This window comes from Emys orbicularis, chromosome 1 (genome assembly GCF_028017835.1).
Source record: "Emys orbicularis isolate rEmyOrb1 chromosome 1, rEmyOrb1.hap1, whole genome shotgun sequence".
NCBI lineage: Eukaryota > Metazoa > Chordata > Testudines > Emydidae > Emys > Emys orbicularis.
Window position 1 is genome coordinate 127545453 of NC_088683.1, and position 17112 is coordinate 127562564.

At 42.0% G+C, this 17112-nt stretch overlaps 1 protein-coding gene across 1 annotated transcript in view; it reads left to right on the top strand.

Moving 5' to 3' along the window:
- Positions 1-17112, top strand: part of IRAG2 (inositol 1,4,5-triphosphate receptor associated 2) — a 65291-nt gene that overhangs the window by 16529 nt on the left and 31650 nt on the right. Inside the window, exons 10-15 of the mRNA XM_065410005.1 lie at positions 285-341; positions 3993-4052; positions 4163-4227; positions 4329-4431; positions 6594-6707; positions 7473-7574. Coding sequence (XP_065266077.1) covers positions 285-341; positions 3993-4052; positions 4163-4227; positions 4329-4431; positions 6594-6707; positions 7473-7574 — 501 coding nt within the window. The remainder of the gene's footprint in view (positions 1-284; positions 342-3992; positions 4053-4162; positions 4228-4328; positions 4432-6593; positions 6708-7472; positions 7575-17112) is intronic.

The window sequence follows — 17112 nt, forward strand, 5'->3', positions numbered from 1 at the left end:
TTAATGACTAGTGCGACACTGGTTTTCATTTGAGACCTCACATGACATTCTGTGATCAACTAGTATGTACACACGGGACTCAGGAGACTCTTGTAACTCCTCTACATTCCCCCCCCCCCACCCTCGCCCCCTGCTAGTTAGCATTAAGAGGTTCTTGGGTCACAATATAAGCTTATGATGCCATTTTCCCCTTGCCGCTAGTTGGTGGGGCTAAAATTGTAATACAGGACACTTGAATCTGCATGCCAATAAAAGGCCTTTCTCTAATCTCTTCCTCCCTTCAGATGCGAGTGCACATTTATGAGAACACTGTGGTGAATAAAGATGCAAGTCTATTGAAGGTTAGTAGCTTTAGTGTCATGACTGTATTGATCGAAATTTCTGAACATGGGGAACTTTAACTTATGGGGAAAGCTAATGAAACCATTTTACTGTAATATTTTAATACCCTTCTGTGCGATAGTACCTTACTCCATGACTTCACTGGGCCTATGAATAGATCAGGAATTGGCAACCTTTTGGCACGCGGCCCGCCAGGGTAAGCACCCTGGCGGGCCAGGCCGGTTTGTTTACCTGCAGCGTCCATAGGTTCGGCCGATCACAGTTCCCACTGGCCGCAGTGTGCCGCTCCAGGCCAATGGGGGCTGCGAGAAGTGACGTGGGCCGAGGGATGTGCTGGCCACCGCTTCCCGCCGCCCCCATTAGCCCGGAGCGGCGAACCGTGGCCAGTGGGAGCCACAATCCTCCGAACCTGTGGACACGGCAGGTAAACAAACAGGCCAGGCCCGGCCCGCCAGGGGCCTTACCCTGGTGAGCGGCGTGCCGAAGGTTGCCGATCCCTGGAATAGATGTTACTCAACATAAGTAAAGGCACTGGAATTTGGCCCTAAAGACCTAGGGGCCTGTTTATATCCAGCAAAAACAGCAGACTCCAGAAGAGGTAGAAAAACTTGACAGGCTATTCTTTGAAGTAGATGGGAAGAACATGCATGCCCAACGCTTTAGCTTCTATTCTAAAGACTTTAAAAAATCCTAAAATGCTGATATCCCTTTTCAATTTAAATGATTTTCCATGGGCTATTCCTCACTGGGTAAAATGTGGTAAATTGCATCTCTGCCTATGAGCACACATTTTCTCTTAGGCTAGGTCTACACTACCTGCCTGAATCGGCGGGTAGAAATCGATCTCTCGGGGATCGAATTATCGCGTCTCGTCGGGACACGACAATCGATCCCTGAATCGACGCGCTTACTCCACCAGCGGAGGTAGGAGTAAGCACTGTCGACGGGGAGCCGCGGAGGTCGATTTTGCCGCCGTCCTCACAGCGGGGTAAGTCGGCTCCGATACGTCGAATTCAGCTATTTGCGTATCTTAAATCGACACACACCCCCCTCCCGGAGTGAAGACCTGCCCTCAGGTATCTCTCTTTAAAACCCAGCTTGAGTTATAGGAGATGCAAATGTAATTTAAAGGCCTGGGCCTCCTTTTGGATTCTCAAATCAAGCCGATGTGCATTTCAGAAATCTTGGTTAGTATGTATTTCATCACTGAGTCAGAAAACATTCTGACCACCAATGCTTCTACAACAAGGAATGCACGTGCATTCTAAATGTGACGAGATTCCAACTTAAACGTAACTTACTCAATAAATATTGCATTAGACAATTCGTAGGAAAGGTGCCTCAGGCAAAGCTTATGTTGCCTAGAATGGAAAAGACTTAAAATTCTAAAATATCCTCAATTGTTGATTTACAGCTCGAGAGCATCAAAGCCTCTGTGCCTTCTTTAATCTGTCCTCCTTAGGAGTTATGTTCACCCCGTCAATTGACCAAATAGAAACTGGATTTTGAATGCAGTCTAGTGGATTGAGTACTCCTGCAGTGATTGAGCCACAGAGGAACTTGCATAAACTGACTGTAAATTTTGGATAAGGAATAGATTAGAGAAAATTATGATTTGCTTGAAGACATTGACACTTGCAGGATGAGCTACTGTTCACAAAGTAAACCACCGCTGTGGTGCCACTAACCTAAAATAAAAGGGATTGGAGTAAGACCAGTTAAATGTACTACAGCAACATCTAAGTATTACTATTCTCCCAGGCTGCAGCCACAGGAAACACGCGAGGATGAAAGTTTAGCTGATCTCCAGCTTCTGTTTTATGTAGGTGAACTTACAGGCTTAGAATAGACTTTTTTTGTTTTTACAGCAACTTCCTTTTCTTTGCTCATTGGTGCATAGGTTCTCAGTGCATGTAACCTCACCTTTTTTAACAAGTACTCTTGTGGTTTTAAAATAATAGTAAAAAGGGACAGTGTACCAAAAGTAATATTTCATGTTGCTGCTGCTTTAAGGAATGCTCTGTAGCTGAGCTTCTGAGTATGTGAACTGTTAATGTAACTGTAATACATCTTTGAAACCTGCATAGCCATATAAACTGTCAGTAAGTTGCCACTTTAACTAATTCTACATTTTAAACCTGAAATGTGAAACACTGGCATCAGTGCTTCCCTTAGTTATTTTTATTTTGAATTTGTGCAGCCCTCTTTTCTGTGTCTACACCTGTAGAGATCTGAACGAAGTGACACAAACTTGTTTGTTCATAAACCTTATGCAACCTGTCTCTTCCATACAGAGCCTTAAGACTGAAACAGCCATGGTATAAATTTGGGGGTTGTTTATCCAAGCCACCAAAGTTTCAGAAGGGTAGTTTAATGTAGTGGTGACTGCTGTCATGCACTTATGTACCAGATATAGACTGGCTACGTAGCTTGCTTATTATAGACACCAGATGTGTTCATCGTAAGATGCTTTAATGCTTTGGCAGGTATGGCTGAGGTTCGTTTAAAATAAGGTATCTTGCACACAGTGCCACCTAGTGGCTGAACAGTATAATAGAGTTTAGCATTCCATTACAGCTGAAAGAACGAGGAGTCCTTGTGGCACCTTAGACTAACAAATTTATTTGGGCATAAGCTTTCGTGGGCTAAAACCCACTTCATTGGATGCATGCAGTGGAAAATACAGTAGGAAGATACACACACCGAGAACGTGAAAAAATGGGTGTTGCCATACCAACTCTAACAAGACTAATCAATTAAGGTGGGATATTATCAGCAGGAGGGGGAAAAAAACTTTTTGTAGTGATAATCAGGATGGCCCATTTCAAACAGTTGACAAGAAGGTGTGAGTAACAGTAGTGTAAAAATTAGCCTGGGTAAATAGTGGGGTTTTTTGTTTGTTTGTTTGTTTTTTAACTACAAAAGTGCTCCTCGTTGTTTTTGCTAATACAGACTAACACAGCTACCGCTCTGAAATCCATTACAGCTGGTAATTCGCTTCAGTTTGGCCCCATCTCTTTGAGTTCCTGTACAGTGCTCTTAAAGTATATGAAATAGGCTAAATGTGTGGAAGAGGGTGTTTGTTACTTTTTGACACATTTTGTTTAAATTCTAGACTAAAAATACCCCACAGCTATAAGCACAGACGTTTTAGAACTAAACCACCTGAAAGTTCTAATCCCTTGTGTTTTTTATTTAACCTCCTACTACTTGCATCTGTAAAATGCAGTAAAAAAAATCAATAACAGACAAAATACACAAGCTGTGAAGAATCTCAGTAATGGGAAGAGAGGGTGCAGTCTAAAGGGAGTGGGGAAGGCCTCCAAACTTTGCTTTCTATTTAGGATTGCCTCACAAATGCAACTATGTACATTTGGTTGGTTTTCCAAATATAGAAAGTATAAAATTATTATGTGATTAAACCCTTCCTTTCTTTACCCTTATCTCTATCCTAGCAGTGCTCTGACCTCTTTGTAAAGCACTGGAAGTTCATGATTTGCAATTCAAATTCTAACAGCATAACTTGCTAACTTGTCGAGCAAGGGAGTATCATGTACAGTGTGTAACTGAAGTAATGCCACTTACTTCATTTCAGCATGCTAGCCACTAGGTTCTGTGCCACTAACTCTCTTTCCACCCAACCTTTGCAGAGAGACTTGGACATCCAAGAACTGAAGTCTACCATTGTGGAATACTCCTCTATAATCGAGGTAGAGTAGTGGGTTTTTCTTGTGGGAGCATTTGAGAAAATACAGATTTTTAGAAGTTCTTATTCTGTATAACAAGTGAATTTATGAACTCTCTTTGGATGTGATTCTAGACATTACGGGTGGAAAAAAATAAACTGGTGAATGATATGCAACAAATGCAGCAAGAGCTGATTTCGTGAGTATCTGAATTGGGAGTTCCAGTAACTTTCCTTTTTCTCAGGGAAAAAACTTGGTGGATTTTTATGTAAAATTTTTGCTGTTCTTTTCTCCTTCTAGAAATGGCATAGACTTCCCACTGATATACAAATTTAACAGCAGCATCCTTGAAGGGACAAATTCATTGCACAGTGAATTGGCACTTGCTCAACAATCTATAGAGGTATGAAACTTTAAGTTTGAACACTTCAAATTATGTACATGTTTTGCACCACTAATTACCTATATAGGAAGGACCCTCGTGACTCAAAACTACTGTGGGTTATGCACAGAGGACTCTTGGTTCTGAACAGATAGGCCTGGTGTCTGAAGTCCATAAATCACCAGACAAGTACTGCACTGGCAGCACAAGCTTATTACATGCAGCAGGACCATACCCATGGGCAGAGAATGAATGGGAAGGAAGTAGAGACGTTGGTTAGTCTGTCCAGCATCTAAGTTCACTTAAATCTTGGTGCCTCTGCTAAGCTTATCAGTGGATGACAGTTGTGGTGGTTTTTGTAATGTGGACACTTGCACAAATAGTTTGTTTACCCAAAAATGCAGTTTTGTCAACCCAAAACTGTTTTGCAAACTTGACGCAAATTCATAAATAGTTTTGCCAGGAATTTCTTCTCAGGACTTCGATTCCATTCATAAAACAGGAGGAAGGGAAGGAGGCCCAGTGGCTATTCGTTGTCAGCTTGAATGACTATGAATTGTCTTTGTGAATGACCGTGAATAGTCATTGGGCCAGGGAAAGTAAGTGACTCCATAGCCTGGTAACTGAGGCACTCTCCTAGAAGCGGGGAGACCAAAGTCCCTGTTCCAATGACGATTTGTTTTTTAAAAGTGGAAAACCTTCAATAGGTGAGAGTGAGGGAGACTTATACCAGAATATCCCATAGCCCAGTGGCTAGGGTGCTCTCCTGCAGTATGGGAGACCCAACTTCAAATCCCTCTTCTACATCCAGCAAAAGAACCCACATCCCAGATGAGCACCCTGACCACTGCGATAAAAGTTTTTGTAAGGCGGGTGGCAGCTCCTGCTCCTCCTCCTCCTCCTCCAGTTGTTTTGTAAATCTAATCCTATAAAAATGCACCAAACAGAATATTTCTGGATGAACATGTTTCATTTGACCCCAAATGGATTTTTTTTTGTTCACCAAATTTTTCTGCAGTTTTCTAATTTCATTTGACCCAGTTTTTTCAGTTGCCAGAGAATTGAAAAATCAGTTTTTTCTCCAACTCTACGGGATGCATGACAGTTGAGAACACCAATGCGCTAGACTGAACAGCTATCTGAAGGGAGACACTTTTGGTTCTTGCCAGCCTGGGTTGGAATCAAACCAACCTAGTGGCAAGAATTTGATACCTGACTACCAACACCCTTGCCTTTCCAGTGCTCTGAAAGAGCTATTGAAAAATAGCTTCTGTGCTGTGTAGAGCATTCCTAGTTCCATTCCTGTATGACTTTGTGCTCCATGTGCATTAGAAGGACTGACTTTAGAGTACTGTCCTCCTTTCGCTTACACCATTGCTGCCCTACAGTACTGTCTTGTTACAGACAGGAACAGCTCGTACTTCTGTTACTGGTACACAGCCTTGTTAAAGGGAATCATGGCCATGGCATATAAAACCTATCTTTCCAATAGCTTGTGCAATGAAATCTTTGTCCAGCTACACTTTTAAAAGCCTTCCTAACAGCACTGACTGCCTCTGGCTTAGTCAGGGAGATGAGTCTGTTGCTCACTTTACCATTTTCTGAGTGCACCAACCGGGTGAGGGAGGCATTTGCAGAAAGAGACTGCAGGGAACTATGAAGTAATGTTAAAATTCACCGTCCCTTCTGTGGACTTGAAAGCATGAGGAATAATTGGACAGGCAGTAATCTAACAGGGAAAGTAAAATATTTCCCTATGCAGAAGTTTTGAACAGTAGCACCATATTATGTCTCAGATTTTCATCTTGTGTCAAAGGATAATAGCATGAGGTGAGGTCCTATTAAAACAAGTGTGAAACAGGTCTAGACTCCTTTCTATTCTTTGTCACCCCAGGAGTCCTAATACCCTATCCATTGTCGTGTACGTGGAGGTGAGGAGAATCTGTGTGTGTGGAGTTGAGGAGATCTACCTCGCTCAGACCATTCCAACATTTCTAGTTCTTAAATCTCCATGACATGATGCATTTTTGCAGCCTTGATGGGCTTAAAATTCCCAGTAACTCTGACCTTCTGGTAAACACAACACAGTAGTACTCCTGAAAGTTCTAAATGTCACTGGTGCTGGCCTTTATAATTCAAAAGATATCAAGGGACACCTGTTTGGCTTTTTAAAAAATAAATAGATCGCTGGAATTGAATGGGCTGCTTTGGACGAAACATTGGACCGAGAGGTGCTATTGTTACTGCAAGGACCTGAACAAATGGGAGAAAACTTTAAGGCTACCATCCAAAAACTGGTATGATATTGCATAAGTAACTATTTATAGGAATGTTGGGCTCTTTCAGATTTTTAGCCTTTTCAAATCATCCCACAGTCAATGTTTCCACATTAATCAATGGATAGAGAACAGGTCTCTTAGGAGCATCCTTCTGCTTTCCTGTAGTGGAAGGCTTCTCTAATTTAAAACAAATGCATCAACCAGATTCCCCATGTCACACTCACTTTCTGCCTTGAGAACTGAACCTTAGAGTTATCATAAGACCGGAGTAAAGGGAAGTGCATACTTGTGCTGTCCCAGGAGCAACTGAGGGACTGAATTGGACCAAATTGTGATTGTCCCCCGCTTCCCCATTACTACGGTCATCTGTTCCTGCCTTTTCCCTGGGGATTATTCCTATCCCTGCTGCACTGGCTCAGTTGTGGTGGCCAGTGCATAATTGAGTGCTGTGCACAGTTGAGGCTCTGTCACGGCCTACCCTCCTGTATGGGAGGGGGTGTAATTGTTCTGCAGAATCTGTGTGAAGGGAAGAGAGTAAACTGGAGATATAAATAGCCCATGCCGAGGTGCATAAAGTGATTCATAATTGAGACCTGAAGTGAGGCAGTTTTGGACGACTATATTTGACTCCAATTATCTGGAGGCAGTGCTTCCTGCCAGTTACTTTTATGACGCATCACTTATTGGAGAAATTTCTCTCTAGTACTATTACTAGTCTGATATCCTGCTTAGGTGATGTTGTGTAGCATTAAGTATTTGATGCATTAATATGTATCTTTTCAGCAAGAGGAAGCCTCTGAAGCAGAGGAACTTGTTGTGACCACTTTGCAATGGGTTGCAGATCCTGAGGTGAATGTGAGGGAGACTTGTGAAACAAAGCTTGCTGTAAGTAACCCTGCTCTTCAAGCCACATTATTTCTGAAGTGATGGTGTTGAAGAGCTAAAAAGCTAAGGGAGGGTGTTTGGTGTAGCCTTCAGATGTTGCTTGAGGACAGAACTGATAACAATCCTAGAATCATAGACTTTAAGGTCAGAAGACACCATTATGATAGTCTAGTCTGACCTGCACAATACAGGCCACAGAATCTCACCCATCCACTCCTGTATCAAACCCCTAACCTAAGTCTGAGCTATTGAAGTCCTCAAATCATGGTTTAAAGACTTCAAGGTGCAGAGAATCCTCCAGCAAGTGACCTGTGACCCAGGCTGCAGAGAGAGGCGAAACCCCCCCCCCCCCCCAGGGCCTCTGCCAATCTGCCCTGGAGGAAAATTCCTTCCTGACCCCAAATATGGCGATGAAGGGCTTTCTAATTAAAGGATGGGCAGATTTTTTTTTTTTTTTTTTAAACAAATGGAACCCCTCCATTTTATACCCTATTTCTCCTCATTTTGTCCTTTCTTCTTTGGTATATTTGTCTCATTTGCTTGTGCTTATGCATTTACTTGTCTGAATGGAAGGGTAGATTGAGTGGTTTCATGAGAAAAACACTGTTTTCCTCCATACTTGCTGTATAAACCTGAACTCCTTCTACTCCACATACCATATTGACAATTCAGGTGTAATTTAAACATCTCAATTACAGCTGGTTGGAAAATGGGGAAATGGTTCTTCTGTGGCGGAAAAATTATTCATTAGCCAAAAACCTTTTGACTTAAAACCAAATTTTTGATTTGGAAATGTCACCACAGTGCCTCACCCAAACTAGATTACATATCCCATGCAACCATCGTCCGTAGGCTAGGGCTCCTTGGCCACACTACATATCCCATGATGCACTATTCTCCCCTCTTGCTATGTTGCTGTGGTAAATATGGAAAGTATCTGATGGTGCTGTATCATGAGAGGTAGTTGGTCTGGGAACCCAACCTATAGAGGGAAATGGGGCATTTACATACTACATTAGCATTTCCAAATAAACTTTTTGGGGATTTTCAGATTTCCCCTATTTTGTTTTTTAAAAGGCAACTTTCTGTAGAAATCAGACACTTTTTGGGAGGTGGAGGGGTGTACATGTTGTTGAAAACCCAACTTTGTATCAAAAGGTTGGATGGAAAACTTTAGATCAGACCTGATCTCAATAGCTCACCCAGGAATAGAGTTGCCTCTGAATCGGGGTCATCACCTGGGAAGACAAACTTCGACATATAGTCTTCTGCTTTTGTTTTTGTGGTAGTGGCAGCCTGAGGACAAGACTCTCCTTGCCATGCCTGAATTTCCTATGAGTATGTACAAGACTGACTTTCACTTCCTTTCTCTCACCTATTTCCCCCAAACAATGTCTCAAATCTTCATTCCAGTGGGGCTTGAATTCTTGTCTGTCAATTCACTCCTTCATTTTAAGATGCTATTAGCAGCATTGCTCCTCCTGAAGACACATCCATGTTGTAGCAGTTGGAAATTTAGCGCTTGTCTACACTTAGGACACTGCAGCCGCACTGCTGTAGCGCTTCTGTGAGGACTCTACCTATGCCTCTGGGAAAGGTTCTTCTGTCGGTGTCAGTACGGCACCTCCCCAAGAGGTGGTAGCTAGGTTGACAGGAGAATTCTCCCATCGAATCACCACAGTTTATGCTGATGATTAGGTTGGTTTAACTGCATTGTTCTGGGCTGTGGATTTTTCACATCCCTGAGCAATGTAGTTATACCAACCTAATATCCTAGTGTGGACCAGGCCTCGCTTACAGTAGAAAAATTACTCACTGCTCACAATAGGTGTCAAATAGGGTGACCAGATGTCCCGGTTTTATAGGGACAGTCCTGATATTTGGGGTTTTGTCTTGTATAGGCATCAATTACCCCCATCCCGATTTTTTTTACACTTGCTGTCTGGTCACTCTCGTGTCAAAGGAGTGAACTGATGCTGGCCAAACTGATCCCTAAAATCCATGGAGTTACAGCAGGGATAAGCATGGCATTTTAACATGGCTGAGGTTAAAACCTGCAGCAGTAGGTAATTTTTCTAGTCTAGACCAGGCTTAATAGTTGGGTGTGTCTCCCTTCTGTATCACTACTGCCTGCTCGCTGAAGCATGCCAGTTCTGCAGTGGACATCCTCACACCAGACCTTGAACAACACTTCTGTGCTCCTAGTCCCTCTTGCATTCATGTGAAAGGGGTCCTCTCCAAAGCTAATGCACCCAGAGTGTGCCTGTTCACATCCTCTGGGGAGTTATCAGCGCCGTATAGTTGTAACCTTTTTAATCTTAAGTAAAAACTCCTTTGAAAGGACTGCTGAGGCCAAAAGAAGCATGCTAGCCCAGCTCTTAAATGAGTTCTCTTCTCCTACTTCACAGACTAAATCACACAAGGTTAAAATAAGCCTAAGGTTAGTACTGCTGTACCTGTCTAGCTATGGCCGCTAAGACCTGGCCTACACTAGGAAATGAGGTTGGTATAACTCAGGGCCGGCTCCAGGCATCAGCCCAGCAAGCAGGTGCTTGGGGCAGCCAAGGGGAAGGGGTGGCACGTCGGGCTGTTCGGCGGCTATTCAGTGGCGGATCCCTCTCAGAGGGAAGAACCTGCCGCCGAATTCCCACCGAAGAAGAAAGCGGCTTGGTGGAGCTGCTGCCGGAGTGCCGCTGATCACAATTGTGATCGCGGCTTTTTTTCCCCCCGCCACTTGGGGCGGCAAAAACCCTGGAGCTGGTCCTGGTATAACTACAAGGCTCAGGGGTGTGAAAAATTCACACACCCTGAGCAACAGTTAAACCGACCTAACCCCTGGTGTAGACAGCACTCGGGTCAACAGGAAAATTCTCGGGTCAACCTGATTACCACCTACCAGGGAGGTGAAGAACCTCTCCTGTCAGTGTAGGTAGTCATCGCTGAAGTGCTACAGCAGCACAGCATTTTAAGTGTAGGCAAGCCCTAAGTTTTACAACGCTACTTCTGGAGACAGGTGCATTGGGTTATCTAGGCTCCTTACTTACATTTAGCTTGTTAATGGAGGGTTCAAAGGAAAAAATATCTGAGGATGACTGGACTTCAGAGGTGTGTAATTTAGAGAGGAAACCAGTTTGTTTCTCTTTCCCCTTCCCCCCCATATTGACCATACAGTCTAGACAGAACAACATAGACTTTGGAAACTGTATCCTTGAGACCTATGAGTGGCTGAGTATGTCTAGAACTGGCGGAAGTGTGTGGGCGGGGTGGTGGTGGTTTGTCGTTTTTGTTTTTTTCATCCAAAATTAGCTTTTCATTAAACAAATCATGGAAAAATTTCACTTTTATGAATTTTTCTGGGCTTTGCAACAAAAAGAAGAACAAGGGTTTTTACTGAGAACCATTTTTTGTTTTGTTTTAGGTTTGGTTTATCAATTTTTTGGGGGGAAATTTAAATGAAAATGAGACTACTTTTTTCAATTCCAACAAAACTATTGTTTTTTTTTTTTTTTGACCAACTCTAATAATGATCTTGCCATCCTTCTTCTCTTAGCTAAGCTAAGCATGTTCCACACCTGTCTCAAAACCATTCTTGTTTTAACTCGCACTAACACTGCCCATCTGTTCTGTGACTTTATTTATTTATTTTTTTTTAATAAAGGATGTGGGTGTTCAGGGCTGGTCACTTCCTGTGACTTACACAGGAGATTTACCCAAACTAAGAACTGGTCAGATCTCTGCTATGATCCAGCATTTAACAAAGAGAGTGTGAAATGATGCTTTCCACACAAGTGACTACGTACATTTTTAGATGCATGTCAAACTCTAAAGTAGACAGCATGTGGTCAGGTTTATAGATTATATTATTTCTTCTGACTAGAAGACATCCTAGAAATATGACAATCATTTAATTCTTTTGTTTGGTCCTTAAATTGAAGTTATTGCAATATAGAAACAGAGTTTTACTCAAGAGCTGCCTCAGAAAGGAACAAATATACTGAATTGTGGTTACCTCTTTCACAATAGCTGTTGCAAGTCATTATTCAAAGAACAAGGATTAAGTTAGCTGTATTACTAACTACTTTAATCCTGTGCCCCTTTCTCTTGAAATCTAAAAAAACGAAGAAAAAATCGGGTCACTCTTCAGACAGGCTTTATTTGCTAGATACATGTTTCTGCCTGATGCATTAATTTTTTTATCATTTTGTTAGAGTACATGTTCATAACTGCAACTCCTATTAACACTAATGGAGTTATATGAGTGATCTTCTCTTCAGTATACTTATGACACATCTAGTATTTGTCTAAACTCCTTTTAGGGCTGTCCAGAGCTAGATAACTATGCACAGCTCTCCTCCCAATACAGTTCCCCCTTATTAATTTACAGGAGTAGTTTCCTGGCCTAAGTTTCTTTGAAACAAAACTATTGCTGTTTCCTGGATATTTGGGACAAGGGACTTGTTACGGAAGATTTTAAAATGGCACTAGGTATGCTGCTGTCATGCTTCCGTAGCCTCCACTGTGGTCCAGCTAATTCCTTACCTTGCTTTAGCACCTCATTATTGAAGACGTTCTGTATCAGCCTATCTCTTCAGGAAGAGAAAACAGGGGTACCACTTTATATATTTTGTCTTCCTAGGTCCTGTTCAGGAATCTTTTTTTCTCATACCTCTGAAGAACATCTGTAAACTTCCTCTTCTAAACCCTTCTATCAAAGAAGGAACAGAGTGGTGAATTAGGAATAGGCTGCTACTTCTGTTTAGGATACCAGATACAGGCTACTAAAACTTCTCTTGAGCTCCCTAAGTACTCAACTGATCAGAGAAGTTGTCACTCTAAAGGTGACAGATGCCATGTTTACTTCAAAGTAAAATGTCCTAGATCTTGAAGGACAGGAGTGACTTGTGAACATCTAGTCTAGCCTTCTGCACAGGGCCGGCTCCAGGCACCAGCTTAACAAGCAGGTGCTTGGGGCGGCCAAGGGAGAGGGGCGGCACCTGCGGCAATTCGGGGGCGGCAGGTCCCTCACTCCCTCTAGGAGCGAAGGACCTGCCACTGAACTGCCGCCGCCGATCGCAGCTTTTTTTTTTTTTTTTTGGCTTGGGGCGGCAGAAATGCTGGAGCCGGCCCTGCTTCTGCATAGCAAAAGCCATAGAATTTAATTCAATAATTCCTGCAACATTTTTCTCTGTACAGAAAGGGACCAATATAGAGTCCAATAACTTGTGGTTGAACTAGATCATATCAAGTAGCAAGACATCTGATCTACTTAAAGACCCAAAGTGATGGAGAATTTACCATATCCCTTAGTAAGCTGTTCAGTGGCTTATTATCCTTGCTGTTTAAAAAATTGCATCTTACTTCAAATTTTAATATATTTTTAAATAACTTCAGCTTCTGCCATTGGTTCTGAATTGCCTTTGATATTAAAGAGTTCTAATCTAGCAGATCTGTCCCTTGTCTATGTACTAATAGACCATGGTTTGTTTTCAACTTGTTAATGTCCATCACTGCTCTTAGCTTTATTTAAGTATTGTATGTTTTAAAACTGTTGCAAGAATGCCAACATGAAAGACAGCCCTTATAGCCTCAAATTATAACCTATAGTAGTAATATGCAAAAAAAAAATCTATATCTATCATGTGCATCCTATCTGCACTTACCCAAACTACCCGAGAAGAAGGGGTGGGAGGGAGATGGGGTTAGCATACTGGACTTTGGCAGACCAAGCTAGGGAGTTTAGTTCAAACTTCTTGGAAAATAGGCACACACATCTCTCCCCTCACCCCAGTTCAAATGGGAGCTAAGAGGGTGCACCTTGTCAGCGCCACTGATTGACATCTCAGAAGAGCAGTGGTCTCAACCAATCATCTCAAACCGTCTAGGTTAGAATTCACGCTATAAATTCCACCCCAGAAACTAACAGGCAGCCAGTACAGATCTCAGAGCACATGTTACATCCTCTTTTAAAACATTTCCACTATATCCATTGTTATCAATGAACAATTGGTGAAACAGGAAGATAGCCTAAAAGGAACAACCGTAGACACTCGTTAGTAGCACCATATCAGTGCCCTTTTGCTATGTTGCTCCTAAGCAGCTATTGCTGTTTTGGGAGTGTCGTCTGACCAAAGGCAGCCTGCTTCTTCTGATACGTCAAACAGCTACAGTATGTGCTAACAATCTAGAAGTGTAACAACTTGAAGTATGTTTATTGCTGCTACAGTATTACATTAGTATAGGTACTGCATATTTTACACCTGGGTTCTGTTCTGCATTCGTAGCCTACTACTATACTGTATCAAGAAAGTGGTACTGAGTGATTATAAAAGTATCTAGTTTTTATTTTTATGTTAAGAAAAAAATCAAACATCAACCATGACAACAAACACAACCTCTTGCTCTTATTTGTAAACCCTTTTTGTACTCCCATTTAATGGTAATTCTTTGTATGCACTGTAAATTGCCCTGGATAAGGGCATCTGCTAAGCAAATAATAATGTAATTACCTAAATTAAAATAGTATTCCACATCAGTGTATTCTATTTATAGAGTATCAACTTCTAAATTAATTAGAAATGGATAAACTCACTCATTGTGGATGAAAAACTCTGTTACTTTGCTCTGCTTCTTCTCAGTCACAATGTCCCAAAGAGACCTGTAGACCCTGTCACCAAGTCCCTCTAGCTGTGAAAAGTGCTGAGTTGGTTCAAACCTTCAACAGCTCAGAGTTTGTCAGAGGAGCTTCATCAAAATCATCCTCACTCTCTCGATTTGCCTCTTGATTATGAAATGTTTCATCAACACAAGCTCACTTCTCTGGCCTTGCTGCAGTGCTCAGTAATTGCTCATGGGTTAGCTCTCCGAATCTGAGCAAATCCACAGCTGCTACTATGTCCTCCTTTTCCAGGCTTGCTTGAAGTGGAGCATCATTCAGGGGGTCGTCAAACTGTTCAATATCACAACAAATTTGCCTTTCCTGAAACCATTGGAAATTGTTGGCTTTACATCTTGCCAGGCCTTGGCAACAAGAAAGATGAACACAAGCTAGTGAATGTAGAGTTTTCAGGACTGTCTGAACATCTGCGGGGTTCGCCTCAAGAGCAACAAGGATCTGGTTTGCAATTTTTGATGGGTAATGTCCCTTCGTGTTCTTAATCACACCTTGATCCATAGGTTGCATCAAAGATGTAGCACTGGGGGGTAAGAATTCAAGGTGAATGTTAGTGAGAGCCACTCACTGGATAACTGCTCCACACACACCCCAAGACGAGGCCTATCTTAAGGCTTTGCAAGTGAAGACGGCGATCACACTTTTTTACCCAGTTGATGAAAACTCCCCTGTCACCCAGGCATTCACTGAACTGACGTAATTGAGGAGAAGTTAACTGAAAATCTGTGGAAAGCATCTGGGTTGGATTGACTTCCCACTCATGAACAACAGTCATTTGTCACTCTGATCCAGGTTGGCACAGACAAGCACAGTCCTTTGAAGCTTTCTCTCCTTCTAGCTTTCCATTTTTTTCTACATGTCCTCTGTCACAGAGCCCTTTCAGATAAAGTCCTGTTTAGTAAGCATTGCAGATGTCAGCTGGGGAAAACTTTTTCAAGAATGTGAGGAATTTTTTCACAGTACCATTGCTCAGCTGCTGGTGAGTCCACCGACTGCTTTTGCCATGCTCCCTTTTTTTGGAAGCAACATTGAAGTGTTTCTTCCATCTGGTAAACCAATTGTCACTTGCCTTAAAATCATTCAATCCAAGTGAAGAGACAAGCTGAAGGGCTTTTCCCTTGATTGCAAGTCCAGCAAGCAGTGCTCCCTACACCTTCTTCTCCTTGAACCATATAAAGAGAGCCTAGTTGACATCTGGGGCTTTTCCTTCATGCCCACATTTACAGCAGTTATTCGACTGTCCATCTTTGTATTTAGCCAAAGCTTATCTTTCTACTTCCACATTCTGCATACAATCGATCTGTGTAGCTCCCATTTGACTGCAACTTGGTTTTGAGTAGTCCCAAGAGTTTGACAGTCTGGAATAATCTGTATTTTTTTTTTCTTTCAGTGAGAGACGACTTGGGATTTTTCTGGGTGGTTTTTTTTTGTTTTGTTTTTGTTTTTTGTTTGCCACCAAAAAGTGATGCAAGTAAGTGGGGGATGTGACATGTCAAATATTGCTTTTATGTGGCAGCTAGGTTGCAGTTACCGAGTGGACAATTCACGGTAGGGAAAATGTTCCCAGGGGAAATGTTGCTCATAAGTGATGTTTGCAGCAATACCTTGTAAGAGCAGCCAAGTGCCTACTGTGTCATTTTGGAAGGAATATGGTCGTCCTTCTGCATCTGGTAAGAGCCAAGAGTTGTTGTTCTTAGTGGTTTTAAGATCTTGCAATGGGACCCAAGTAGTCTGATAGTCCTACTAGAGAAACTGGACAACACTTACTGCCATATAAGAAGTATGCCCCTCTTTTTCTTCTTTATAAGCTCGTCTCTCTCCATTAGCCAGGCTCTGTCCTTGAACCAAGAACGAAAAGGTGAATGTTTTGGTTTTAATGGTACCACCTCCCTGACTATAACAGTCTATTGCCAGGGCTGGTGTCTAAATTATTTAAGGAGTTCTCGTCAGGATCTTGCTTGCTTTCTGAAAGATCAGACATTTCTTTGAGAGTAAATAGCATGGGCAATAACTTTCTGATTTTTGTATAATTTTCAAGTACCATGAGAAATTTCCGCAGTTAGGCTAGTCATTGTATAGAACTGACTCTACTCGGTAAAAATTACATTAACATAGGAATCCTCATCCTCAGCTTAGCAGAAGTGGAATTGTAAGCCAAGAAACAGGTCCCAAAAAAGTGTTCAGGTAGTGCTCTACTGCAGTCTTGCTAATCACATGATAGACACTATACCTGTCCCTCTACAGTGCATGCTCACTGCCATCTGGAGTTCAGTCTTGAAAGGTGTTGCTGCCAGCTGAAAGACATTGCTCTGTTGACCAGACAGGCCTCAGACAAAGTAAACAACATTTAACTTGCACATTAGCATGGTTAAATCTGGTACACATTCATATAAACTCTACCCTGAAACACTCCAATTGCTGTAACTGAAGTTACTTTCTCCCATGCTACTAAAAGGCATAGTCTTTCACTCTCTCTGCCTGTCGCTTCACCTAATGTGAAGCCACAAATAAAGAATTGTAAAATAGCGTATAATGCCATGCTCTGAACCTTCTGGAAAGCTTCTATGTGTTGGTGATTATCAGGGTTGGTCTAAAAGAGTAAATGTCTTCCACAATTTTTAAAGGAAACACTTGTTACCATTTTTTTCCATTTGCGATGAATTTTTTTTTTTTTAAGTCTGGAGCCAATTTTTATTTCAAAAGTCTTTAATTTCAATGGAAGATTTTGAAGGAGATGTTTTTTCTGCAAAAAACTTTACTTCCTTTGAAAAAAATAGATGAAAAGCCACTTTTCAGACAGCTGCACTGGTTACGCTGTTATGATGCCATGTCCTTATCTGTCTTTCCCCTTCAAAAACTGAGGGGGGT